Source organism: Lepisosteus oculatus, chromosome 17, assembly GCF_040954835.1.
Source record: "Lepisosteus oculatus isolate fLepOcu1 chromosome 17, fLepOcu1.hap2, whole genome shotgun sequence".
Classification (NCBI taxonomy): Eukaryota; Metazoa; Chordata; class Actinopteri; order Semionotiformes; family Lepisosteidae; genus Lepisosteus; species Lepisosteus oculatus.
This window is the reverse complement of record NC_090712.1, coordinates 1,906,690-1,934,688: the sequence shown is the minus strand read 5'-3', so window position 1 is coordinate 1,934,688 and position 27,999 is coordinate 1,906,690. Positions and strand designations below refer to the sequence as shown.

General features: G+C 41.7%; 3 protein-coding genes across 7 annotated transcripts in view; 2 read left to right on the top strand and 1 right to left on the bottom strand.

Annotated features, from left to right (window-relative positions):
* Window positions 1-2,078, top strand: part of phactr2 (phosphatase and actin regulator 2) — a 72,670-nt gene extending 70,592 nt beyond the window's left edge. For all 5 annotated transcript variants that reach the window (XM_015362490.2, XM_015362493.2, XM_015362492.2 and 2 more), the window contains one exon: window positions 4-2,078. In XM_015362490.2, coding sequence (XP_015217976.1) covers window positions 4-19 — 16 coding nt within the window. In that variant the 3' untranslated portion in view covers window positions 20-2,078. The remainder of the gene's footprint in view (window positions 1-3) is intronic.
* Window positions 2,079-5,041: 2,963 nt separating this feature from the next.
* On the top strand, window positions 5,042-14,549 carry ltv1 (LTV1 ribosome biogenesis factor). The gene is made up of 11 exons (XM_015362527.2): window positions 5,042-5,317; window positions 5,561-5,692; window positions 6,287-6,478; window positions 6,803-6,890; window positions 7,352-7,484; window positions 8,689-8,938; window positions 9,966-10,093; window positions 10,411-10,544; window positions 11,085-11,137; window positions 11,440-11,640; window positions 12,036-14,549. Exons 1-11 carry the CDS (start codon window positions 5,315-5,317, stop codon window positions 12,147-12,149), a joined length of 1,428 nt encoding a protein of 475 aa, XP_015218013.1. The 5' UTR covers window positions 5,042-5,314; the 3' UTR covers window positions 12,150-14,549.
* Window positions 14,550-21,632: 7,083 nt separating this feature from the next.
* sf3b5 (splicing factor 3b, subunit 5) lies at window positions 21,633-23,651 on the bottom strand. Its single transcript, XM_015362406.2, has 2 exons — window positions 23,542-23,651; window positions 21,633-22,215 (listed from the first exon to the last, which is right to left on the bottom strand). Exon 2 carries the CDS (start codon window positions 22,207-22,209, stop codon window positions 21,949-21,951), a length of 261 nt encoding a protein of 86 aa, XP_015217892.1. The 5' UTR covers window positions 22,210-22,215; window positions 23,542-23,651; the 3' UTR covers window positions 21,633-21,948.
* Window positions 23,652-27,999: the final 4,348 nt, after the last annotated feature.

The following is a 27,999-nucleotide window of genomic DNA, read 5'->3' as shown; positions in this document are numbered from 1 at the left end:
CAGGTATCATCGCCCCTGACCGCCTGGGGCGGAACACAAGCAGTCTGTGCTTCAAGACTCTGTCATGCATCACAGTGCCGAGCCGAAGAGCCCTAGAGCCAGGCTTTGCCTACCGGGGAAGATGGTGCCCAGGACAGATCCAGCCTCCTGTGCCCAGGGCTGGTATTTTCTGTGCAGCTGTGGAGAAAGATTGCTGGGCACAGCACCAAGTTGCTTAGAACATAACATGCCTGTGTTCAGTTTTTGTTACATGCTCTCCTGTGCACCATGTAATGTGAAAGACAGTCCAGTTTCCTTGAAGTTCTCAGGATCTTTGCACACAATGAGAAGAAAGCTGGGCTTTTAACACATCTCCCAGACCTCATCCTTCTCTCCCTGCACACACTCAAACTTTTTTTGTTCCACGATAAAACTCAGCACTGTGGAAGGATCCAGTGTTTTGAAAATATTGTCATCTCAGTTGTATTTATGGGCCTTTTGTGCTAGCTGAAATAGTCTTGGAATCTACATGCATAAGCGAGACATAGAGTTCATCTTCTGTTAAAAATCAAGAGCCCAGACAGGGGTCAGACCAAGCAGAGAGGTGGAAGATTTGGTCTAGGGTTATTTTTTCTTATGTGGTGTGCTTCTTAACATTGCCAGTATTCATAATTAATCTCAGTAACCGTAGATACAGTATGCACTTTCTCAGAAATAATGTAAGTCCTGTGTATCTGGCGTCATAGAACTTTCTGTATGTGTGCAGCGAAAACACTAGATATCAACACCTCAGAGGAGGTAAAAACATATTGATTTTCTTTCCTGTGCAAGCCTGCCATCCTCCCTCTTTTCTTCTAAAATTAGAGTTTCCAGAAATGGTCCGGCTACTTATTAAGATGGATTGTAAATAATAGATGGTATCTGGCTTAAAAGCACCATTATAGGGCTCTGGAATCTCCCTTCGGAAAGGACGGAGCAGATCAATATCCCGTCTTGTTTGATACCGTAAATAAAGCCTCTCAGAATTGTTCTTGGGCTGTTTTCGGGAAATGGAAAAGGCCAAAACTGTTTCTGTGAGCCCTGCAAGAGTCATGATTGGAGTTGCATATGTGAGGAGGAGGAAATATTTCACCAGTCCTGCCCCTTTTCCCCTTGACAGTTACCCTTGGCGGTCAGGTTTATTTTTTTAATGCTCTGATTTTTTTTTAATGTTGCCCTGATGGAGTTTTAATGACATCAACTGAGGCCTAGGTGATATTTTAGAAACTGTAAATGTAATTTATGAACGTAATTATTTTTAAATTCTATGTGTCCTGTACAGAATGTATATAAACTTCATTAAATTCTCATTTACCTTCGAAGGGAGTGTACTTGTAAACAATTATTATATTATGTGAAAAATCATCGAGTATTTTTTAAAACCTACATTGTTACAGTATATAGTGAAAACATTTAAAAACACAATTGCATATATTACTTTGTATATAACACTGTATTTATTTCTGTGCCAGCTACATTGCAGTGGAGCAGCTCTTGAGCTCTGATAAACAGGAGTTCTTTGATGGACGTGACATAGTTTCAAAGCCTTTCTCCAAACAGTCGGCAGCCTCAATTCACTTGAAGTGTGAATGTGGAGTTTCTGTGAAGAGATTTCAGAGGGCTCTGTTTTATTTACTTCATGTTGTGAAGAGGCATCAAAAGTATCATGCAGACATAAAATATGAAGTGTCCCACATTCCAGAACTACACATCTTAAATATTTTGCATGTAGCTGATGTTGAAGAGGGAACTGGATTGTGTTGGAATGACTTCTTCATCTCGTGCAGAATGCCCTTTGTTAAAAGCCGCTTAACATTGATTTGTGTAAATTCACTGCAAAACATTAAGGACACTTTGTATGTTAAACTTTGCTGCCATTCCACGCTCTGGGCTGTCCACGTATTGTAAAGTGTGTTTGAGTTGCCAATTGTAAACCTTTTTTGTAGAATTTGAGGCACAGCTGTGGTTGTAGGATGTTTTACTGAAGCATCAACGGACTGTGTCCACTGCACAGTGTAGTATGAAACTACCAAATGTACAATAAAAGGGTTTTACTGTAACTTTTGTGTGTCAAAGCTGTGTGTGGGTATTGCTTCTTACCTTAAGCTTGTTTAATTTTCTTTAGAGGGTGGTATTTAAGTAATGTAGTAGAAAATTGTTGTCCTTTGTTAAACAACATCCTATGATTATATACAGTATTGTAGTACAGGGGTGGACAACTGGTTCGAGAGGGTTGCGGTACTGTTCGAATAACAGGTCTTTCACACTTGGAAGCTCGGTAATCCCTAACAATCAACTGATTTAACTTCCATTGGTACAATATGAGGAAGGCACTCATCCCTGGGACCACAGGGCCCAAGTAGCACAGGTTCTCTGGATGGAATCCAGAGATCCAGAAATGATCTCAGGACCCAGGCGCTGTGAGGCCGCAGTGCTCCAGCATGCCACCTGGAGCTCCCCTGTGACTGGCATTGTTCACTGGTCAGGCACATCTCTTCCCACAGGGTCCCTCAGTACTGTACATCCAGGAGCTGTCACCCACTGTGTCCCCTAGGTGCTGCTCCAGCTGCTCATTGCATCGGGGTAAGGCAGAGAATTACTAAACCAATGGAGCTACAGGGTGCGAGTCTCAAGAAACCTGAACTGAAATTTAGACAGGAGGTTTTAACCTCTACCATATGATATATAGAAATGCTCAGCTTTAGACCTCTATTAGGACCCTGTTCTGGGAACTCTCACACCTGATGGTTCTAGTTTCCACCAAGCTCTTTGCTTCATTGAACTAATGAGTTGGTTAATAAGCACTTTTCTCAATACTTTTTTATGCTCAAGCTGCAGATCTTAAGATAAAGTATATCCAAAACACAGGAGGTTAAAAAGCAATGCCCAGCTGTTTTAGGATAGAGTTCAAGTGAATCCTACTCCCAGCTTGACTGGTTCCTCTGAGTTTTTGGTTCCTCTCCTCCGTTGTCTTCTGGTCTTTTCTGTTCTGTATTGACTACACGTACGGTCACTTGCATTGTAAAGCGCCTTGGGGCAAACTTTTTGTGAAAGGCGCTATAGAAAAATAAATTGAATTGAATATTAACGTTTCTACATTTCAAAACACGTTTTTCCATTAGTAGGAAACATTTAACTGTTCAGTTTTTGAAGATGGGTCTTTATCTTAGGCCAGAAGAGGGCACTCTAACTGTTTCTACCATGTCCGGCATAACTATGGATATAAACAGACATTGACTGTCCGATCACTTCAACAGGTAACCAAATAACTGTGCTCTTAGACCAACATATCTCTTCCATTATTTCAACATCGTGATACACTAACTGCCACAAAGCATTGTTAGGTGAGGAAAGGTAATGAGCACAGGATATTAACAGTAGTACATGTATGACGAGAGGCTATAGGTTATCCGTAATGTCTACAACTAAATGGCATTTCACAGGAATGACGAAGTCATGCATATTCCAGTATTCCAGGCATATCGGTCATGTTATGAGAAATACGATTAGCCTCCAACATTGGAAAATAGCATTATGATATACTAGAAAACAGATGTGATTTATTTTTTGCCAGCAGCCATATCATGCTGTAACACACAATGTATATCCACTGAAGCTCAGCAGGTGTGAGCCTGGTCAGTACCTGGATAGGAGACCTCCTGGGAAAAACTATGGTTGTGGCTGAAATTGGTGTGAGTGGGACAAGTTGGGGGCGCTCATCCTGTGGTCTGTATGGGTCTGATGCCCCAGTATAGTCACAGGGACACTATATATCCAAGGGCGTTTCTCGAATAGAGTAGGGGTGTTACCTCGGCGTCCTGGCCAAATTCCCCCCCGGACTTTACCAATCACGGCCTGCTAATAATCCCTGTCTCTGAACTGGCTTCATCACTCTGTTCTCCTCCCCACTGAGAGCTGGTGTGCAGGGAGTGTACTGGCGCACTGTGGCTGCCGTCACATCATCCAGGTGGGGCTGCACACTGGTGGTGGTGGAGGGGATCTCCATTACCTGTAAAGCGCTTTGAGTGGAGTGTCCAGAAAAGCACTATATAACTCTTAGGAACTATGATGACATCTATGGGAAGTGTAGTCAGTCTCATTATCACCATCATCGTCATTATTATTATTATTATTATTATGATCTCAAAATCATTTGATAAAATCGCCTTTTCTGTTCATTTTACATAGCCTGTATAAACCGTCACTACAGGTCGTTTCAGGAAGGAAAATTCAGAAAATTGCAAAAAATCCTGTTTCAGTACCCTGTGCGTAAACTGTCGTACAGTATTATCACTTGGAATACTTATTTAGCTTTTTTGAATGTTTAGCGCTAACGAAAAATAGTTAATCCTCCCCGAAAGTCTGCTTTATATCTTTTATTTCACAAATATCCCTATCGCGTATCCAAAAAAAAATAATTCTGAGAAGGATGCAACCTAATGGATATTTACTCTAGATATCAGGATGAGCCCTTATTGTTCCCCTCGACACTTGAACAGTTCTGTGCTATAAAGGAAAACAAGTTTCAGTGGGCCAGTAAGTAGCAGTTCCTTCGGCCGCACTATTTTCAGGAGTAGGATTGTCAATCCCAGTGTCCTGGATAAATTCTAGTTCATATATTGAATTTATTTGCTCTGTAGTGGGACTCTCCCCTGCGTAAAACACTCTGGGATACTATGGAAAGAATGATTAAACACTATATAGTTGTAAGAAATTAATATTTCTTTTGAAAAAACTCGAATCTCTCTTATAGCCTATTTTTTTTTTCAGTGTATGCATAGTTGGTATCTGTTGCATTTGTCACGTGTAATCCTGTTTTGTACATTTCACCGAAACCCCGTCAACTTGGATTGCATGAATTTGATTAATATGTCTTGGCAAGTGTTCATCCGAAGGTCTATTTTCGATTACTTTCGTCTGATGGAAAGTACCAAGTGAAGAAAACATTCTTTTTCGAATATTTATATTATTTTATTTTGAGACGCCACAAAAATGTCCTATTTGAGTGTCTTGCTTTATTGTTATGGCAACATTTAAGATGAAGGCATAATGGCTCATTTAAAACGCCTATGGGGACACCGCAGCTACACGAATGAGATGGTCTTTTCCGTAATGGCGCTGGTAGCGTGTTCCAAGCTGGGGTGCAAGCGTGGTTTATACGCGTTTTAGAGTAAACGAAATTAATTAGGAAGGTGTCTGTTGTCATTTCAGATTAAGTTACCTGCGAGTCAGAAGATACATCCACTTCTACCGTAGTTGCATCTCTCTGGAATAATTACAGAACTTCAGCAAAGGCATGGTATGAATCTTTACCAATTACGCTTTTAACATTTGTTTTCAGTTTCTCTGCTTGTGTTGTGTTCGTTGTGTTGAATTTATCTTAACTGGGTTTAATGACCTTTGCTGCCCAAGACATTCCACTTTGGGTTAAACATTCAAATAAAATAAAACAGATAATTCTGAATTTCATTATGTGAGGTATGAAATCCATTTCTAATGTGTTTTAATAAACTGGGGACGTCGTACGTATTTATTTTGAAAGCCTCACAAGAAGAAGAAGCCTTTCATTGAGAAGAAGAAAGCAGTGACCTTTCACCTGGTGCACAGGAGCCAGCGAGACCCCCTTGCCGCGGATGAGAAGGCACCCCAACATGTGCTGTTACCTGCCTGCAAGGTGAGCCTGTCACTCGTCTTCTGCATTTCCTGCTTTGTTCCATTTCATTTATACGCCATCAAAAAGAACTGCCAAGGAGGAGTTAAAAGTTAATGTACTAAATTATTTATTGATTGATTGATTGATAGATACGTTATTGATCCCGTGAGGGAAATTGCAGAAATTCCTAATGCAAGAAATTGTATGGGGCTAATAAAGTGATGTTATGTTTTTTTTTAATGTACTAAATGCATTAACAGAACGCTTATCAAAACTTTACCAGAGGTAAAGACAGCTCTACTGTCTCACATATCTTCAGCCCTACTGTGTGTAATAACAACAGCCAGTTTTGCACAACTTCAGTCCTTAAAAGAGGGAGAACAGGCTTCACCAAGTCACTGCTTTGAGCTCCCTGTGTTCTCGCATTTAACCGAACTTAAGTAGCAAAGAAACTGTAGCAAACAAAAAGATCTGCAAACGACAATAGCAACTGTGCCACAACTTTCTCGTTTTTGAACAAATTATTGCTTGCATTTTAGCTAATGCTGTGTTTTTGTATTCGAGAGATCAGTGTGTAAAAGGAGGTGATTCACGGAAGATCTTTTCTTTTTCCAGGCAGATGCAGAGAAAAGGAAGGAGGAGCAGAGGGAGTATGGGGTGTTTTTTGATGACGATTATGACTACCTGCAGCACCTCAAAGAGCCCTCCGCCTCCACAGAGCTGGTCTCCTCCAGCAGACCGCACACAGACGGGCGGCTGCTCGTCACTGAAGGCGGCCCCGTGCAAGAGGAGGTCGAAACCATCCCTGTAAGGCCCTGTAACACACTGCTACAGACCAGCTATCTAATCAGTGCTGATGCTGCAGTGAAAGCATTCGTTTAGTCTTTTTATTTTTTTAGGTGTCATATGTTTTTCTAGTAAGAAAAACTATCAAGGTAAACGTCCAAAAGTGCTTCCTGCAATAATATAATTTTTCTATCAATCAAAAGTACAATGAGCCACCTGGTCTCAGAAGAGTATATGAGGAACCCGTAGCTACAGCCAGGGCTCAAGGATGGCACACGTATTTCACACCTGAAAGGAGAAATCTTCCCTTTTATAACCTTCAAACTCCTGGGTGTCTTTTCGCAGGCCGTTTCCATCAACCTGCCTTCCTCTGTGTTTGCCTCGGAGTTCGAGGAGGAGGTGGGACTGCTCAATAAAGCGGCACCAGTTACAGGTACGGCGCTGTGGCGAGGGAGCTGTGAGCGATGGGAGTGCAGTTAGAGCTGGTTTTTCACGGTGTGACCTGACACTGGCGGAAGGAAGGATACGGGGCGTGGAAATGATCCATAAACGGATCGAGTATGGCAGGAGCCAGTACTAGCTTGCTGGGAAAAAAGGGAGCACTTTTAGTTCTGACGTAGGAACCTTTGGAAATCATTAAATATCCAGCTACAGATGGAACTAAATTAACTGGAGATTAACTAGTTAGAAGATCGGTATTACAGCAATCATAAATCGGATAAATCCACTCAATACCACTCAATGCTCCCTGCGGTATAGCTGTAGAGGGCTGTAGTGGCTTCTCTAGAAGATGTCTTTCTGTATAGACTTCATCGCCTCCACCCCTGGTGCAGTGCAGACTAGTGTGTCGTAGTGGCGTCTGCACGGCATTCACCCTGTGCTTCTGTCTCCAAGGCCCTCGGCTGGACATGGATCCTGACATCGTGGCGGCTCTTGACGAGGACTTCAACTTTGACGATCCGGATAACATCCTGGAGGACGACTTTGTCCTGAAGGCGAACCAGCCTGGGGGGGACGCCGACTTGGGGTATGTCTGTTGCTCACTTATCGCTCTCTGTGTCGACCTACAAACCGCGGAGCTTGATCCCACCCTCCTCTGTATATCTTCCCTGTCTGCCCGTGTCAGCGTGGAGGAACGTAAGAGCACTAGAAGGGCCCTTCCTTTGCTAGTAGCTTTTTGACTCAACGATCGATCTCATCCAGCCATTTCTTGGAAGAAGCCATGGCATTGGTTTCAACACTGCTGAAAAGTTTGTTTCCAAAAACTGCCTCCTGTTCTCAGTTTCGAAGGCACTTATCAGTAGTTTCCATGCTTCTCTGTTATCTGGTTCTCTGTTGGTTCTGAATAAGTTAAGGGATCCCAGCCTTTTCCAGCAAGTGACTGGCAGTAATGGGGTCCCTGTCAGGAGCAGCGCAGTTCTAGGTGTTGATGGTGGTTTTGCGCCCCTCAGCCCCATGCAGTGCCCCATGGGAATGGAGCTGATGTCCCACATTGGGTCCTGACCTGTGCAGGCTGCCGTCTTTCAAAAGTCACGCTTTTCAAGACTGAGACAGAAGCTGCGTCTTTCGTTCGGAACTCTGCTACAGGACGGAAAGCCTGACGGAACTGCAGGGCGATACAGGACATCCAAACACAGTTGCTGCGACCCATGCTCGAACCCATGATCGCAGAGCCCTCGGATGAGCGCCTTTATCAATTGAGACACTCAGGAGGCCTTGTTGTAAATTCTATCAATTAAAATTCACTTAATTTATTGGTTTAAAGGAGGTGAATTTGATATGAGTGTGTGTGATAAAGTTAAATATGAAATCCTGTTTGTTTTGTAATTGGGCTGTTTTGTATTTCTATTAATCTCGGTCAAAAACTTTCAGATGGGGAAAGTGACTCTCATCTGATTTAATTGTTCACCCACTAACAGGAAACATTAGATTGTAATGCTAGGGATTAGGCCCTCTTGAGAGAGGTTAGTCTCACCATGCTGATAACGTGTTGTTGCGGTAGTAATCCTACTCAATAAGAGAGAAACCTCAGGTTCTGACAGCAGAGGAGCCAGTGATGCAAACCTCCCATAATCCCATAGACAACTGAACACCTCATAGTCAGAATCCCCTGTAAAAGGTTGGTCAGGATGAGTCTGACTGAGGCTACTGCTGTTCACCCACTGACAGAAATAAAAACAGCGAGTCTGCCCTCATCACTCATTTGAACGCTTCTTCACTCGTACCCTCAGTGGCTCTGGCGACGACGACGACGACTGGGAAGACGCAGATGAGGGTGAGAGCGGTGAAGAGGAGGACTACAGTTCGGACGATCTCCTCTCAGATGACGAATGTCCGCCGTTGGAGAGCAGAGCCGAGGGTGTGAAGGAGTTCCTGTTCATGAAAGAGGAGACCAGGAGTCGCTTCACGGAGTACTCCATCACCTCATCCGTCATGAGGAGGAACGAGCAGTTGACGCTTCTGGACGACAGGTTTGAAAAAGTGAGGCCAGCTGCTGTTTATAAAGACGATCACCAGTCGTGGGGTGGCTGCGGTGCTGGTAGAAGCCTTTAATTTGCTTTACATCAGTCAGCCTCAGTTCAGCCTCTATCCAGCCTTCTTTGCAGTTGATTACTGAAGACATTCATCTCATCAGATGCATTACCTTTATACAGGAAATTAAATAATCAGACCAAGTATGTAACTCAGAGCTCAGGTAGGACAAATACCAGGAGACATCAGACTCATCAAGAAGGGAGTGTGACACCCCTGTCTTATACAGCCAGACAAACACGTGCTTCAAGTAAAGGAGACTGTTGCAAGTATTATGTAGATCTGTTGCAGTGGATATTTCCTGTTTGGCAGGAAATCTATACTTAGTTTAGATTGCCCATGTAATTATTTTATTTTGGTTCTCGTGTAAATCAGTACTACTAATTAAAACTTTGCAGGATAGTGAAAAATGACAGTATTATTAGATAACCAGTATAAAGAAATTGAATGGGTCTGAGGGGATTTTGTACAACTGGGACAGATATTCTTGTGTGTAATACAAAACATCATGGGAGCATTTTATAATTAACTGAAAATTTGCAGCTTAGTTTTTGAAAGGATACTGAATGTATATTTGCTCCAAATCTCTTGTGGAATCTTTGAATTTTAATTTGCTATTGCCAAAAGCCTGTTGGTTCAGAGAGTGAGCTGCTTGATAATAAAGATAGAATTTTGTTTCTGTTTATATTACAAATGCTTTCAGCTTGAGATTTCAATTAGCTCTGCACAAATACTGTGTGAGAGGAGCAGGAGAGTGAAAGTTACTCTTATCAGTGCTCTGCCGAGCTGCTGCTCTGGTAATTATTTCTGAAAAGAGACAAAGCAATAAAAGAGGAATTTATCTCACACCTTATTGCTTTCTCCGGCTGTTTTCTTTGGCTCAAAGAGAGAGGACTGAGCTATAAAACAGTCATCGTGAAGGTGCATATCTTTTCTGTGTAATTGGATAAAGTTTTTTTTTTCTGTTTCCCCACAGTTTTATGAGCAGTTCGACGACGATGAGATCGGGGCTCTGGACAATGCAGAGCTGGAAGGGTTTATAGACCCCAGCAGCATGCGACTGGAGGAAGTGATTAAGGACTACTACAGACAGAAGGAGAAAGAGTGAGTGGCACAGTCCTCCTCTGAAGACTGGTTTTCATCCTGCTTTAAAAAAAAAAAGTTTTTGGAGGATATTTTCCTCATTTTAGTTCCGGTAAAGGGCATTTGCAGTGTGCAGATCCTCAGACGCAGTTGCCTTTCCTCCGTTCCTGTTGTTCTGTTCTGACACAGTTGCAGTTCTGAGGGGAGTGTGGGGAGGCTGGTTTCCTCTATTCAAGGAATGTGGTCCACTGGGGTGTGGAGAAAACAACTTAAATTTAGTTGGTTTCCATTCAAAACTCAGGGCTTTCTTGCAGTCTGTGGCATCTTTGTCTATGCAGATGCCAGAAGCCGGACGATCTGGGTCCCAAGGAGCTGCCAGTGATGAATGAGGACAGCGAGGAGGAGCAGGAGGAGATGGAGACTGTGGTGGTGGAAGAGCCCAGGGAGAAGTGGGACTGCGAGTCCATATTGAGTAGGTTGCTGATTGTGTCTCCACTGACCCGCTCACAGCTCGCTGTTGCAAGGCAGAAATTGCTCTCGGCTCTGTCTTGTCTCTTGCTAAATTCAGACCTCAAATGTTTAAACAGTTGCTTTCAGAAAATGGGGGGGCAGATTGTTCCCTGGAGCAATCAGCTTTTTGAAATCGCCCTGTTAAAAGTGCTTCCAGGGCACTGCATTTCTGGCTCTGATTGCATAGAGGATCTCACACAACAGGCAGAAAGTGTGCCCAGGGCACTGGGTTCCCTTCAGGTAAGTGTCATGAGCTCATGAGCAGGTACGTGTCATGAGCAGAATTGTTCTCTGAATTTGTCTCTGAAAAGACACAGTTTGGAGAGTTACTGATTAGCCACCCTGGGGCTTTACTTACAGGATACAGTTAAAAAAAGCATGTGCAGTTTATTTTTCCTGTGTTAACAGTGGACTCTATGGCTCATCACTGTACTTCAAGGCAGCAATCAGATTAACTGAGTTATAAAATTGAAATTGCTAACCTTGTTTTTTTTTATTTCAGGTACCTACTCTAACTTGTATAACCACCCAAAACTCATAGAGGATCCACCAAAGGTGAAACTATTACCAATTTATTTTTACTTCTGTTGGTGGTTGCTTAATAGGTCTCATAGGTCGTTTCATTTTCTATCATTTCAACTCAGTGTTGGTCAAAATACTGATAAACAGACGTGCTGCAAACCACCATACAGGTCAAAGTCAGTGCAATGAAGCTGCAGTTGTAAAAACCTTGGTCTTGCCTTGGTTTGACCCTAATGCTTATCAGAAATACTGGTTTAGTTTAATATAAGACCCGCAATGCAAAGCCATTGTTCTAGATGTGAAACTGACTGAAGTGAGATGATCTCTGCTTGCAGCCAAAGCCCATCAAGGTGTCCAGCAAGACTGGCGTGCCTCTGGACGTTCTTCCTCAAAGGGGTCTCACTGCTAAGCAGGCTGAGCGCATGCAGATGATCACGGACAGCGACCTGCCCAGAGTCGGCATGCAGCCGCGGCCCAGGGAAGAGTCCAGGGAGGAGAGAAAGGCCAGGAAACAGGCGATAAAGGAGGAACGGAAAGTGAGTCGCAGCACCAGCTTTCTTAGCTCAGGCATGCAGAGCATGGTTGGGTGTTTCGTGTCTTAAGAGGCTGAGCTTCATCATTTGTGTGTTTCACTAAAGACAGGCCTAAAATATACAAGTATTGCTGCCTGTCTTGCTAGAATGAAGGTATGTTAAATGTCCATACAGTTAATCACCTGCACTTCCTGTCTGGTTTTGGTGTAGTGCACAGGTAACAAAAAACTTTCCCGTGTGTTCGGAGGACTTCTCAGATTTCATTTTACTGCAAAATGCAGACATTTCCATGAGTAAAACACAAGTTAATATAGTGACATTTCTGCCTTGTGCTCCTAATCTTGTAGCTGCCAAATACCCTTGCAAGAATTAATACTTCTGTTTTCTTTCTTTTACAGGAAAGGAGGACAGAGAAGAAAGCAAACAAAATGGCTTTTAAACAAGAAAAAGCCAGGCAGGAAAAAGAACTGTTGAATCTCAGAGCGAACGTGCAGGGCCTCAAACTCTCTTGAGCAGCAGGACTGAGGGAGCTCATGTCAGACTTCACAGGGGGAAGCAGACGGTGCTCAAGACCGGTTTAGACATCGGTGATTTTAATGGTCAGACTGCGAGTATCCAAAGAGCTTTACCTCAGCTGTAATGCCTGTATTTTTTCAGATAAACACTTCATGTATGCAGTAGCAGCTCCCGGTTCTTTATGCTGTTAATTAAGAAAATACCAGTTTCTTCAGGGAGCTGCGCTTTGTGTCAATAGCGTTCAATTCTCCAGGGCCACACGTACTTGGCAGGCTTTCTGTCCTCATTGGATCAGTTACTAACTGATTTAACGACTTTAGTGACTGAAATAACACATTTTGAAGGTTTGCAGACATAGATTCAGTGAACAGACCAAGAGAATGGTGCATTTTTCAGTGGTTGTAGCTGTTGAGAAGTGAGGTTGAGGTGAATTTAAGATGAATTTAAGAATTTCAGATTCTTGCTGAAATTCTGCGGATCAGATGAAGCTTTAAATTTGAGCATTTCCACCTCTTCGATCATGTATGAAGACATTGGCTATTTGTAAAAGGTAACTTCCTGGAACTCCCGTTAAGAAGATTACAAATATATATATATCTTGAGTTATTTCTCTGCAGATTATCTGAGTGAGTCAGCAAAATTCAAAAAAGCTTTGGATGTAGTTATTTTTCCAGAGTAATACATTTATTGTTCTATTCAGGTTTGAGTCATCCCTTTTGGGAACATTCTATTTATTTGCAGTTTGTGAAAAATGTATTATATTAGGTCTCTGGGGCAAAACATTCAATTACTGATTTTTTTTACGTGGTTTAAATTGATGTTCTTGACTGTCTGACTTCAAGGTTATTAAATGTGCACAACTCACAGAAGTGCAACATACAGTATTTCTGAGCAAAACTGTCAGATAATATATACGATTCTGAATAAACATTTCCAGAGCCCTTGGAAAATATGGTAAACACCAATTCATTTTAATCATAAATCTATATTATATTTCAGTCACTGCATCATAAGAAAGAAATTACATGAAGTGTTTATTAAAGGTCCCTAACTTATTGGGCATCTTTACACTTCATCAATTAATTTCGAAATACTGGCAGTGCTTGTTCAGACAAAGCAAGATCACAGGGAACATAGTCCACATTCTCTGCAGTGAAAACATTTGATCGTCCCAGAAGTGGCTTCATGTTTAATAAGTTCTCGATATTGTACATTTGCCTTTCTTCTTTGGCTCACTGCAGTTGGTTATATTCTCTGAGCCATGTTCATGTGTCAATATCGGGGACAAGCCAGCTTGGAAGCTTTGTCAAGCCTTTGAGAATTGTCATACTTTCATCAGCAAGTGACTGTCCCGAATTCTGGCTGCTTGAGGTGGATGTCCAAGCTTGTTTGGACAGATTTGCAGATGTATTTTGCAAGTACTAGTTTCTTTAGCCTTTGTGTGAAATCGGTAAAAACAGATATGCCAGTTGTCTCCCCCTAAAGCTGTTTCACAGTTTTTTTTATAAGAGTTTTTAAAACAGTTAGAATTGACTTCAGTGAGCCAGGTTTTTGGAAAGCCTGATCATTGTTAACAGAAAAAGGAGACTTAACAGTACCTGAATCTTGTAGACCCTACTTCTGCTTTGTCAAATCAATATTCAGTCTGCAAATGTGTAGAACCGTTATTTAGAGCCAAGTTTTCTATGAATTATTCTTTATGAATTGTGGTGTGAAATGCTATAGGGTGGTACTGTATTAGCAGTGGCAGTGTAATTCTTAAAAGCCATGTAATACAGCCCAGTTCGTCCAGTTCCCTGTGGATTAAACAGGTCCCCCATTCCTGCTTCTGGTGGATCATACACCTGCCAGTTCTTTGTTCCAGCACAGCTCTTGATCACAAAATTACTTACAACTTAACAGAATTAATCTGAACTGTTTGATGGTTTTTCAGGTTTGAAACTTACCGTTATACTATTGCATTTCCTAACTTGAACTTTCGAATAGGGAAAGAAAATTGCAATCATTTCATTTGAGCAAATTATTAGTTCAATCAAGGGTTCAGTTCAGTAATTTAGCTCGAGTGGAATGAAAACCAGCAAGTGTGTGGTCCCCTGACTGAACAGTCAAATTGACGGACCTCTCCACACATTAACCCATCCTATGACTGCTGCTGTGTTAGAGCTACAAAACACTGGATACTGCATTACCAGACACCAGGAGCTCAGCCTTCCTGGTTACCAAGGTGATGTGTGACTCACTGACAACACTGCCTTGCGCTGCTCCACTGTGCCATTGGCTCATGTCGGTAAGCTTGACCTGTGCTTTCACATCTTAAAGATTAGAGTCACTAACACCAGCCACAAAATCCCCGTCATGACTACAACTGTTACTCAATAAAGAGTGAGGTGCCTGGACTATTTTTTTTAATTTAAAGCTCCTTTGTTTTAGGAATTGTGAAACTGTGCTGCTGTTTCTAACTCCCTCTGTAAATTGTAAGCAAGTATATTAAAGTGTAGGAACATAAATGTTACAAACAAGAGGAGGCAACTAAGCCCATCAGTCCTCAGTAGGAGTTAATTCAAGACAAGATCTCATCCTGCTGTTTCTGGAAAAAAGAAAATTCGCTTCAATAACATGGCCAAGTAGCTTGTTCCATACTGCCACAACTCTTTGGGTAAAGAAGTGGCTCCCGTTTTTGGCTTTAATTGCCACAGTTTACAGAGTACAAGTGTGTTTTTTCAAGAGTATATAGAACAGCAGTTGTACAGCAAGCATGTGGTTTGTTTATAACATGTACATATACATAGGTGTATATGTTTGTATATACCCAAACCTGAAAGGTAACCGTAATTCTTAATCACACCTTCTTATGCCCAGCCCCTTAATGAAAACCTTAACTTCTAGATCCTAATCTCTAGAACCTCTCAATGATTGAACCAGGTATAATCCCTTCCTAACCTAATGTTACCTCTTGCCCTAACTAAGCACAACCCAGCACTCATTTGACTTTGACGGTCTATTCTGGTTTGAGTAAAATGTGACTTTTACCCCCATGAGGTCATGGGAAAATAGAGAATTTGGGATTTACTATGCTACAAAATAAGAGAGATAAGACCCCTTTGTTGGCCATTTACAATCTCTTGCATTAGGAATTTGTCTTTTCCCATACCCCAGCTTGCTCTCCATGAGACACACAGACAGGGAGAGAAGCTTGGGGTCAGAGCGCAGGGTCAGCCGTTTATATGGCACCCCTGGAGCAGCTGGGGTTAAGGGCCTTGCTCAGGGGCCCAACGGAGTAGGATTCCTCTGCCGGCCGCGGGATACGAACCGGCACCCTTCCAGCCACAGTAGTCACCCTGACTTAAAGCAAGACAGACTGAACTATGGGAGGGGTAACTAGCTGAAACATAAAGCAAAATGGTTTATCCAACAATACTAAGCCACAGGTTTCCAGGTCTGGAATCTGGGTCTTTAAACGGTTAACAGCTACAGGCTGTGAAGATGGGTTCAGTTAAAGCTTAATTGTCTCAATTTCATATTTCTGTCAGGTGAAAAGCTGCTGATAATTTTGGTGATGTAGAAAGCATTCTGGATTGTAGGCCCTGAGGACCCGGGTTGGGAGCACTTGATGAAGAGGCCATCTGGAGCCTCTGTGTGTTCGCAAGTGCTCACCAAGGAGATGCACTTTCAACATTAATTCCATATCAGGGGTTTGGCAAACATGCACATTACAAACTGATTTTTTTCCCCCATTACGATGAAAATGCAGCACTTAGTGTGCAAAACATGCATATCCCTCAATCCACAGGAAAAGAAGCAGAAGGAATGCTTAAAAACAAGTCTGTCTAAGGCACAATGGCCCATTTGAGGCGCCGCAGTTTCGGAAGACTGCAGAGGCAGTCATCTTGATTTTCAATTCAGACGTTTGCAATTTTATGTTATTAGAAAATGCTATAGTCGAAAGGCAATCTCCAACACATTTAAGAGCTGAAAACCGTCAAAGCGTTCAAATTAATCCTGTTATTAAGTCAATTAAAGGTTCCATTGTGTAACTGGAATAAAATCCAGCAGGTTTTCATTCGTTCTTCATACTGACTATGCTACATTTGCTTACAACCCATCAGAATGCAAAGACTCAAGGCATGTATGAGATGAGCTCTAATTTAAAAGTTAAATCCAATATGTAATTGTCTACCCATAAATCAGCACGCCCCCCCCTTGAGAAAGACTTCTGTTGAGCTGCATGATTGCAGAGCGCAGTTGGCAAGCAGGAGGAAGTCTATGGTGGCCCTAAAGAAACAGCTGTAGGGTCTGTTCCACTCATGACTAGGGCATTGCAATTAGCCACCATCCCTTCTTTGAATTAGAAGTTTATACCTTAGAAATAAATAAAAAAATTGTATCCTGAAAAAACTTTAACCTTTCAATAACTTAATTACTCACGTGACTTCCAAAAGTACAATTTAAATTCTTATCCTTTTCTAAGGTGCCTGTTATGTCACTATTCTCCATCGCACTGCTTTCCCATTCAGCCTGTGAATCTGCACCATGCTTTGCATTTAAGATTGCTTCACGGATTCAATACAATATTAAATTGTCCACCCATGCACCAATTTTCGAACCTCTCATGTTCAGTGCATCAATCACGCTTTGCTCTCGTTGCTATCCATCTGGGATGTGCACAATCAGCTAAATGAAAGATCTAGTCTCTCTGTGAGCACGGCCAGCTGCAGTGCAACAGCAGCTTAACACACACAACACAGCCACAGTGTAACGAATTATATACTAATAGTACAATACATACAATACAATACAAGAGTTACTCACAGTCCGGACACACAAGAGGAAACTAGAACAGAACAGTACACAGAAAATCGTATCACACGTATGAATATAAACTAGTCATAAACTATGACAGGCTTGCAGGAATGAAGAGCACGTTCAGCAATAGACTGATCCATCCACAGTGCGACAGGGAGCGCTACAGGAGGTCATTCTTGCCGTCTGCCATAAGACTGTACAACGCATCCACCTTGCGTCTGGGCAGAGGCAACAGCGACAGTGACCTGTTTCTGGACTAAACGCATATACACATCTACTGCTACATCTGTTCTCTTTCTTTTTCTTTTTCCCGTTTACAACCACTTTTGTGCAATATATGCCAGGGACCTGTGCAATACATTTATATTTATATCTATGGTTACATCTATATTTATATTCATACGTGTGATACGATTTTCTGTGTACTGTTCTGTTCTAGTTTCCTCTTGTGTGTCCGGATTGTGAGTAACTCTTGTATTGTATTGTATGTATTGTACGATTAGTATATAATTCGTTACACTGTGGCTGTGTTGTCTGTGTTAAGCTGCTGTTGCACTGCAATTTCCCTCACGGGATCAATAAAGTATCTATCTATCTACACTGTTCTCTCTGTCAGGAGATCACCCTTGTCTTGCTTCCCCACTCCTTGAAATCTCCTTGCCTGTGTTCAGGCATGTGGAGTTCCCAGAGCTCCCACTGCTCCACCATGTGTTTGCCATGTGTGCGCTCAGAGGAGCTGGCCAGCCAGTGTGCGCAGTTCGCTCCTCACACGCCACAGGCCAGTGGGTCTGCTTTCCAGTTCAAGTACCTTCATCTCCAGCAACTCGACAAGCTGTTACTGCTCACAGATCCAATTCCCCCCGAGAAGCCGCAAGACAGAAAACCAATCATCCGGCCAGTCACGGCTCGTTGCTGTATATCTGTCTTTTCAGCAAGGGAAGCTTGGTTTTGTTTTGTTTTATTTAATTGGCTTTGCTGGCAGCTCATTTGTAAGAAATAAGATTTTAACGGGAAGAAATTAGTCTTTAAATAATTTAATAAAAACTTCATGAAGCCAGAATTGCCCCTACTTGGGCAAATCTGGTCCGGTACAGGAGGTACAAGTTTGTATATACTAGTATCTAGAATTGAATATTTTGCTTTGGAAATAATAATCAACTATTTTATATAGCGCCTTTAAATGTGGCTTCTCAAAGTGTTTTACAGACTTGACAGCAACAATAAATAAAAAAGAATACACAAGATAAAACAATTACAATACACAGAGGAGACTGTGGATGGTGGTACTAAGAAAAGTACAAGCAGAGGGGTAAAGAACAGAACCGGTTCAGTAAAGGCTCTTCTAAAGGTTTTGAGTCTGGATTTGAAGGAGTTTAGAGAGGGTGACTCTCGGATATCCTTGGGGAGAGAGCTCCCGAGCTTGGGGGCATAACAGGAGAAGGCCCTGTCACCCATACAATGTAGACAGGCATGGGGGACAGTTAGGAGACCAGAATTAGAAGAGCGAAGGTTGCGAGGTGGGGAGTAGGGGGATAATAGCTCAGACAGGTACTGAGGTGTCAAGCCAGAGGCTTATAGGTGAGCATGAAGATTTTAAAGTCCACATGGAATTTGACAGGAAGCCAGTGCAAGGACTCCAGTATAGGAGTAATGTGATCACTTGCACAAGACCTGGTCAGGATTCTGAATGCCGAATTTTGGACGTACTGCAGTTTGTTCAATGTAGATTTAGATACCCCAGCAAGTAGAGCATTACAGTAGTCAATTTGGGAGAACACAAATGTGTTGACTAGCTTTTCAACCAGTTAGTGATAACATAGGGCGTAGTCTAGCGATATTTCTGAGGTGAAAAAAGATGTTCTGACAATATACTGCACAGGTGGGTCATATGTTAAGCCAGAATCGAATATCACCCCAAGGTTTTTCAATTTAGACTGCAGCTCAAGTACAGAACCATCTACAGATAGGGTTACAGGATTGGCTTTACAAAGTTGATAAGTAGCATAAACAGAATTCAGGACTGGGTCATGTCACTTGCTGACTGACCAGGATTCTCCTTGCAGCTGCAGGGGTAGGGATATCCTCTTTATGGGCTTTCTGGAAAAACAGCATCTCCTGGGAGTGATAGCAGCCCTGTAGTGACATGCTGCTCCCTTAATCTGTGCTATCTTGCTTTGCCAGCACTGTGGAACTAAGCCTGCAGGTTAGTTTGTAATTGACAGAAAGATCTCATCTATTTCCTGGAGGACACCAGGTTATCAGCTTTAACAACACGGCTAGTTAGCTTATGCCAGAATCCCACCGTTTGTGTAATGAAGTGCCTTCTGTTTTTTCTTTTCTCCTCCCCTGCCTATAAAATCAGCATCTTAAGCTTGCTGCCATTTCTCTCTTCACCTGAGCCACATATTCAGTGCTGGCGTCTAATGACTCCTGGCTTGATGGGGAACATGCCCTGCATGCTTCAGGGCACACTGCATTAACATCCACTTTCAAGCAAATGTCATGACAGTTATAAAAATCAATTTGCAATTCAAAAACCCTCAGTGCTGCTGCTGAGTTCAAAATGTTACAGGAACTATGCTCTTAAGTACTTACTTTCTAGTCAGGAAGAGTAAAGACAAACCATTAATATAATAGCTGTATAGTTATATTTACTAATTTTACTAATTGAATTTTTTACTTGAAAACACTCCATGCACAACAGAAGTAACAATTATTGTTGTGCGAGGCTAGATGTCTAATTGAAATATAAAGGTATCGGTGAAACAGAAGAGAACAGCCAATGTTATATTATCTCATTTGTTAAATTACTGTTTTTTTAGTTTTCAATACTTAAAAAGCTTGTTACACTTTGAATATGTATTTTTGGCTTAAATGCTTTGTATTGATGCAGGGCTTATAACATAAATCTATTCTGGGGACATAAGAGATTTATACAGACCATTTTCAAAGAGATTATATTTATACAGATTACTGCACTAGAGCAAAAGTAATTTTCTTCGATAAGGCACGGTGGAAATCTTCTCAAACCTTTTTTTAGTTTTATCTTGGTATCATGTATACACATGCAGACCACTCAAAAAAAAAAACACTATGATCAAATAACCTTTCTCCAAGAAGAAAATTTTAGAACTGTTCCTTCTGTTAGCCAAAGGAAGCAAAATGATAAAATAAGTCCTTCAGTGACACAAATTCTTTACATCTGTCACCATTGAATTTAAATCGTAAGACATCCCTAATCTATTTCTCTCACACAGAACATGTGAGCATGCTGCCAAGAAAACTAACAAAATCCACAGTTCTTTCTCCAAATAAAAATGCAAAGCCTGTAAAAAAACGCCTGTTGTTGCTATGGTATTTGTGCTTGCCAAGGGAAACCATTTCAGTTACTCTTTCCTTTATCAAATGGTTGATAAATACCATATGCATGACATATCAAAAGATAATTACTGTCCTCCTTGAAGCACACTACAGAGTTCTGTAAACTCCAACAGGCATTTCACAATAGATCTGCTTTTTAAATGCCATAACAAGACAAGTACTGCATTAATGATCATCAGACTTTCCCCATGACTAAAAGCAAATCTGGAAAAAAAGGCAAATCCCAGGAACAGACTGCCATTAAATGTCAGTGCTGTTTCAAGGGCCCGTGTCCAACAATCACACGTCGGCTTCAGCTTAACAGCACGTCACCACCAAAATAAAACTTGGAAACTAAGCAGAAGCCAAATGCACCAGTCTGGCTTTTGTCAATCACACTGAAATATATCCTGCAGAGAGTGTTAAACAAAGTTTTCAAAAACTGAATATTTACCAGCATTCTTTCCAACATTATTTTAGTAGTAATAGGAATTGCAACATCTTCCCTTGCAAGTAAAAGTTAAATGGCTGTGTTACAAGTGCATGTTCTTCACAGCTGCCAACTACCGATTTCACAGCTGGTTTTAACTTCGAGTTAGTGTAATTGGTCATACAGTACTTCACTTTTAAAGATCAAAAAGGAAAGAGAGAAACTTTAAAATTTTCAGGAGTAGCTTACCCATTTTGAAGTTTCCATCCCTTCATTAACAGGATCACCAGGTTTGGCACCAATTTGTCGGACTTGTGTTGTCCTGCAGTGGCCCAATCCCTCTACGTTTGACTATATAGGATAAACTATGATGTAGCTTCAGTAAGAAAATGAGCTGTTCAATGTCTGTAAAAACCTTGATTTAGATAAACATCAGAAGGATTCCTAAATACTACATATTTTCCTGCTCAGTTTTATAAGTAATATCCCCTTTTTGAAAGTTTCAGTAATACAAACTTTCTATTAGTGCTGTAAGATTACAGTACTAATCAATCAAGTTTGGAAACACCGCGCAGAGACAAACAAAGGGAGACATTAATGATGATTCTTTACTGTAATCACTCAATTCTGAATCCTGTGCATCTCTGAATGGTAACTACCTCCTCTTAGGATCAGAGCTACAACTAGGATAGACCGCTCAGCTGAAGAGCCCTTCCGAATTAAAGGAGACCGTTAAAAAAAACAGCCAACTTCTAAGCAGGTTGCAAATACTGTCGGACTTTTATGGCCAACACCCTGATAACCGATGAAGACCACTGTATAACAACAACAAAATACACCCGAAACGGACAAAACCCTCATTATAAGCATGTAAGCAACAGCAGAGTCAAATCGGTCAGCATTAATTTATTGTAAAAATATGTAAAAAAAAAAATCAGTAAAATATCACCCAACAATGAGGAACACCAGAATGAACTGTTTCTATAAAAGCACCAGACACCACAACTGAAATTATGAACAGACGCCGCCACTGGCTTATCCGAACGCTGCCGAAGATAAAACCGCCGCACTGTGCCAAGACCAAACCGACTTGCTCCCGCCCTTCCCTTCGCACACGCAGCCGCTTGCGTTCTCCATCATCGCAGTCCCGGAGGCGCCCAGAAACGATCTACAGAGGCACGGCCCCGGGCTGGCCCCCCGGGCTAGGCGTCGTCTGGCTTGTCGGCGGGCGGCCCGCAGGGCTGCAGCATCTTCTCCATGAGGTTGAAGCGCACCCGGGCCTTGCTCTCGTTCTCGGCCACGGAGAAGTAGTTGAGCAGGTCGAAGTGGCCCATGTAGGAGCAGTAGGAGTCCCGGTGCTGGTTGACCAGCCACTCCCACTTGGTGGTGTCGGCGTGGCCCGTCCCGATGTACTTGGACTGCAAGTGCTCCAGCTGGCTGTGGATGTTGTAGCGGTCCGTCATCTTCCACTGCGAGAGGAGCGCAAAGCGATCAAAACAGGAGACCCCTCGGGTACAGCAGCTAATCAGCGCGAGTCGGATTGATCATGTCTTATCCCTTGCGTTTAACTATCAGTTAAAGAACCGAGATGACTTCAGGTGAGGGTATAAACAGAACAAAAGTTAGTTTTAATCTTTTTAACCAAACGGCTTCTAGCATCTGGTGCTTCATGTCCTAGTGGGTGCCTGAGATTTTGCATCTTCAGTCTGCTGCTACAGTACAGGAACGGTAAATCACAAGAGCCTCTGAAATTTCATTCACTTTGAATTATCATTAAAGCGTCTCATAGAGGCTGCCATTCAGGAACACGTGCCAGAAAAGAGCTTTGAGCTCCTAATGTTCGTGATTTGTGATTAAGAGACATTTGAATAGGTATCAGGAAACAAACCAGGTCTTATTGGTGGTGGTGGAGGGGAGTCCCCATTACCTGTAAAGCGCTTTGAGTGGAGTGTCCAGAAAAGCGCTATATAAGTGTAAGCAATTATTTATTTATTATTATTATTCCGTCGAACTTGCATGTACAATTGGAAAAATATACCCTGTCAAAGCATACTCACGGCGGCTTAAATGTGGGCGGGTACGTAAGATGTAAGAGAAACAAAAGTTATTAAAAACAACTAAAATATTCAATTGTGAAGACAAGAATGCGATCACCAGACTAAGTCTAAGAACTGAATTGCAGACGGAGGCCTACAGTAGCAGTTATAGTGGTAGGAGTATTGGTATTTATTTCATACTGAAACATATACAGTTAAAGTCATTGATACGAGACTAGTGTTTTCAAGTAATCAATAAAAATATTTTTAGCATTCCGCCATTAATTCGTAAGATAAAATGCAATATAATAAGTCTAAGTGGCTTAGAAACAATAACCAAAACTTGTGATACAAAGAGTACAATGTTAGTTATTTTTCAGAATGTGCCATACAAAGTACATTTAGGGTTTGAGCTAACAAGAAAGGCTACTAGTTTCACCGTCGAGAAAGAATTACAAAAACAATCCCATTGCTTTTACGTAACTATTTCAAAACTAGTTAAAACACACCTCAAACTAATCCCAGTCTATTCCTGAAGATCAACGAACGTCGTACAATAAAAAATGAAATAAAATTTTTCTTTCGTTTAAAATAACCTGAAAACTCATGTCTAAAGTAACTAAAATACTTAAAATGGCGTCGTAAACTACTTTAACACACTCGGTTAACAAACGCACATTTAACAAAACCTTCCCTTTACCTTCACATAAATAACTGACAGACATTTAATGTATAACAATTCTAAAAATAAATTCTTACCACTGATGACTTTAAAATAAACAACCTGAATAGCCTTTTCTTCCTACGGAATTAGTTACCGCTCCACTCGCACACGTTGAAATCGCTTTCTACAGGAAGCGAGAAAGGACAAACAGTCTCCTCTTGCCTTCGCAAAATTCGATTGAGCGGAAACCCTGACATTGGGTCGACGGTAGACTCCCTAAGTGAACGTAATTAAACGAATTTTAGTAGGTCAAAGGATTTATCTTTCGCTGATAAATTTACAATAGGTTTCATTTTATGTACCCCATAAATGTAACTATTTTTCTTGTAAATATCTAATTTGCTGGCAATTCTGCTGAGAAAAGGAAGTAGGTTTTTACACAAAAGGATGCTAGAGTCTGGACCATGTTAGTCGGCCATGTTGTTGGGGTTGATACTCTGTCTTTCTTCAAGAAAGACCTAGCTGAGATTGTCAGCTCCTTAAATAGCTCCCGAAAGAATGGCCTGCCCTCATCTTTATCCTATCTGATCTTTTAATATACGGAAGAAAGCCATAGATCCGAAGTCTTGATGGATCTCCAGCATGAAGGCTGCTCAGGACTATGAATATGTCGTCTTAATACCCTTTGGGGTAACTGTTTTTAAGTTCGTCTTTCTGACCTTTCAGCACCACCGGTTACTGAATGGCAAATTCAACTGGACTGGTCCAGTATCCTGTACTACGCACAAAACCAGCCTTTTAGATGCATTCCATGTTGGACTATCAACTTAACTATAACTGCTCTATTTTCATTTAAATAAAGTTTCAATTACGTTAGTTGGCTGATGCAACTTGCTTTTGTACCCGTTAAAACAGCCTGAAGAAATCTGAGTAAAATAAAATATGTTTTAAGACTCACTACTCCACACTGATGCCCACATATCTCTTTTTCTCCTCCTAAAATAAAAAAAAAGATGATGGAAATGGGGGTTGCTTATTTCTGGTTTCAGGCCACCAGATGCAATTCACACACCTTTCTCACTGGCCTTCCACTCTGCTGCTGAACTACCCAAAAACCTGAGGGTTCACCTTCATGGCTTGTTGGAGTGAATGATGTTCCAGTTGTGGAGTATTTCCCAGTGAGCGGGGCTAGTGCTTTGCTGTCATTGCTATAGTAACAAGAAGTAAAAGGCAGAGACCTCCGAACAAGGAAATGGGCTCAATTAGCAGCACAGCTGTGGTGCTGTGGCTTCACAGAGCGCATAAACATGAAACTTTTCCTGCCGTTTCCCAAAGCTCCCAAACACAGATTAGACATCCTGCATTGACCGAGCAAATATAATTAGCTTATTAACGAAGAGCAAGTTACAAGTACACATTGTAGCTAGTTCACTGAAAAATGAAAAATTCAGGGCATTGTTTAGTATTTGTATAACCCGTTAGCAGTTCACCAATGTATAATGTACCCATTCCCTTGATGTGAACCCACTTTATAAGGGATATGTGTAATTTTTATTGTGCTCATTTCTAGTTTTAGATCTTCTCTTAGAATTGTAGAGCCGTTACACTGAAAAGAATTTGACGGGTCTCCAATTCAAACATGATTTTCCCTCATCAGCTTGCTGATTAAACTGTTGCTACCAGTGAAAATTAAAAAGGCCGTGATATAATTTAACACTTTTTCTAATATCAATAAATGCCGGTGGTATGGTGATCACCAGTTGTAAATTTACCACGTTGATTTTTGCTGTAATGAGTCGGGACACTAGGCAAGGTACTGTAGAAGCAACTCTGAAAAAGAAGGGTGACTTCACCAGCCTTCCTACTGTTAATGTATAATGTGCTCAGACTCACAACAGTTAGGTGTGTGCTTGGTTAAAGTGCACAGGCTCCATCACATACCCATCTCCCCATTATCAGAAAGTCAATAACACTACTCTCCCCCTGGTCCATCACAGGGCCATGAAGAAAGGACTTGGGATAGCCAATCAAACGTGGCCACCTGCTTTGGGGAGAGGAACTCCTGTCTGGGTGGCCAGCCCTGGTCCTGGACAGCAACAATCCAGCAGGTTATATGGGTTATATATATATAACCCATATAACCTGCCTTTATATGGGCTCATACACAATTTCTAAGCACTTGAATCAGTTTGGTTTAAACTGCTTCTTAACCAGATGCTTTGTGCAACTAAGCTGTAGATCAATGAAAACTAAAATCCCCACGCCCTACAGTTCAAAGTCCAAAGAGGTGCTGAAATGACATGAATCCTGTGATCATGCAGAGGGCTGTTCAGCTGGCATTGGGCACCGTTTAAGCTGCAGTCTTTGATGTTACAGATAGTGCCACTGTCTGCCTGAGCTGGCAGAGGTCCGCACTGACAGAACTAGAGAAAGACCCCCCTGACTGCATCCCCCCCAGCCCCAGCTGAAGCACTCAGAATAACTTGAGCCTGATTCGAGGTTCTCCTGCTGCCAGGAGGCTGGGGATACAGGCAGCTGCAAAGAAGATCAGAAGAGGAAGAGCGCTGTTCCAGTGCTTCACCGTCTGGGAAAGGGGTCACAGTGTTGAGGGAAGGGCAAGCTGAGTGCAGAACATAGCGCTCAGGGGGAAGGAAAACCAGAAGACCAGAAGACCCTGCGCTGTCTGAGGACTGCAGTTGAGAAAACAGGCCCTGCTTCTCACTCTCTCCTGCAGCTCTGGGAAATGAAGGGGAAAAAATGAATGAAAATGACATATAAGGTCTTGTTCTCTTAGTTGAGTGCAACAGAGTTGCCCCAGCATGTACAACATGATCACGGTATTACTAAACAATCACCCTGATGCATCTGTAGGCGGCCCCTCCTCATCAGGTGGTCCAGAATAAACACACCTGTGGCAGAGTGGAAGCTCAAAAACATATTTTCCAGTAAAAAGATGCAATTCCTCTAGGTAGGTCTTACCTGCTCTGTGCTCTCGTAGGAAAAGGTAGAAAATGAAACTGCTTCATCCCTTCCAGTCACTTATGTCACTGTTGCTAAGTAACCCTAAGTGAATTAAACTGCAGACCTGAATCTTCTCCAGGATGCCTCTGAATCTCGATAGCTGACTGGTGCCAACTTCAATGATAGCCCACTCCTAAACCCTGCGTTCCTTAGATTATATTTTGCTTTAACCGAGCTACAGTATGTGCGTTGCTCACATTAACTTCTTTTTTGTACTTAACAGCATAACCTAAAAGGCAACCACACAGCAGTAATTTGTTTTCTTATTTATATCTTAACATTTACATTTAACTATTGTTACATTATCCCTTCACAATAAACCCAGTATAATCTAGTTAATTTCCAGTTTCTAAGAATCCTGCTCCATAGAAACTGATCTGCAACTGTTATTTATGAATTGACTCCACTAGGAATGTTTCTCTTAATTTTTCGATCAAAAAGCTTTATAGGGCACAAAGAAGTAACCGAATTGTCCCGCTAAAAACAAGTAACCCTCTACTAAAGAAACTGTTTATTCTTTCATTCCAGCCACATTGTTGCAGTTTTCAAACAGCAATCTTTTGGTCACTGAGAAGTATTAATACAACATGTAAGATTAATTTAAAATGTTAAAATGTTGGTTGATGCACAATACTGGAATATCAAAGACAAACATAATTAAACTGGCACTTCCTACACGACTCACTGTTTTTGTGCATCTGTTCTAATATCAGTATTGTGACATTTCAGACATGATTATTTTCTGTGCAGAGCAGCTGTTTACTTGATTTCATTCAAGCTAAAATGCCAAATAGCACGTGCTATTCAGAGGATAACAAATGTTGAAAATTGACATAAAAGGATTAATATGTCATTATTTAATTTCCCATATAATTTAATTTGAATCCGTCTCTGCAGGATATGATCTCCTGTTGTGTGGTCAGTAGCTGGCGAGAATCCGGCATATCTGCTGTTGCTTGAAAAGCATTAGAGCCATTCTGCACACCCACCTGAGAGCTGTGGTGCATCACTGAGAGAATAGAGGAAGGCACACAACATCACACGATGTGTGCCTCACCTTCGGAGACAGCTCTCCTTCTGAAAAGAGGGAGGAATCGATCTGTAGAAAATGCAGTCCCATCAGAAATTTACCTCCAAAGAGAACCATGCTAAATTTGCCAAATTCTCAGCCAATCAGAATGTGTAAAGTCCTGGGCTCTGTGTACGGAACCCCTCTATTAGGGTTAAATCAGATTTTTGAATACTAAAGAAGATGCTCTCGTACAGTGAAAACACTGTTTTACACAAACTGGGGGGTGAAGAGCTGGCTGTTCTTTAACAGGAAACACAGCCTGACGGCATGAGAAAACTTTCGGGCCACTGAGTCAGACACAAGGACCTGCTTGTAGTCCCTTCACACATCAGTACCTCAGAGACACTGTGCAATATAACAGAGCACGCTCACAATGACACTGTGCCATTGGGAATAAAAGTTACAGGCAGTCTGATGCTGGACTTTGTTTATTCAAGCAAGTTTGCAGCTGCTGAATGCA

Bases quoted from the DNA above. Each gene is read 5' to 3' on its own strand.
- ltv1 (XM_015362527.2), top strand. The intron at 6,479-6,802 runs GTAAGGCCCTGT...GTCTTTTCGCAG, and splicing joins AGGAGGTCGAAACCATCCCT to GCCGTTTCCATCAACCTGCC. The intron at 7,485-8,688 runs GTATGTCTGTTG...TCGTACCCTCAG, and splicing joins GGGGGGGACGCCGACTTGGG to TGGCTCTGGCGACGACGACG.
- sf3b5 (XM_015362406.2), bottom strand. From the start codon at position 22,209: ATGACGGACCGCTACAACATCCACAGCCAGCTGGAGCACTTGCAGTCC.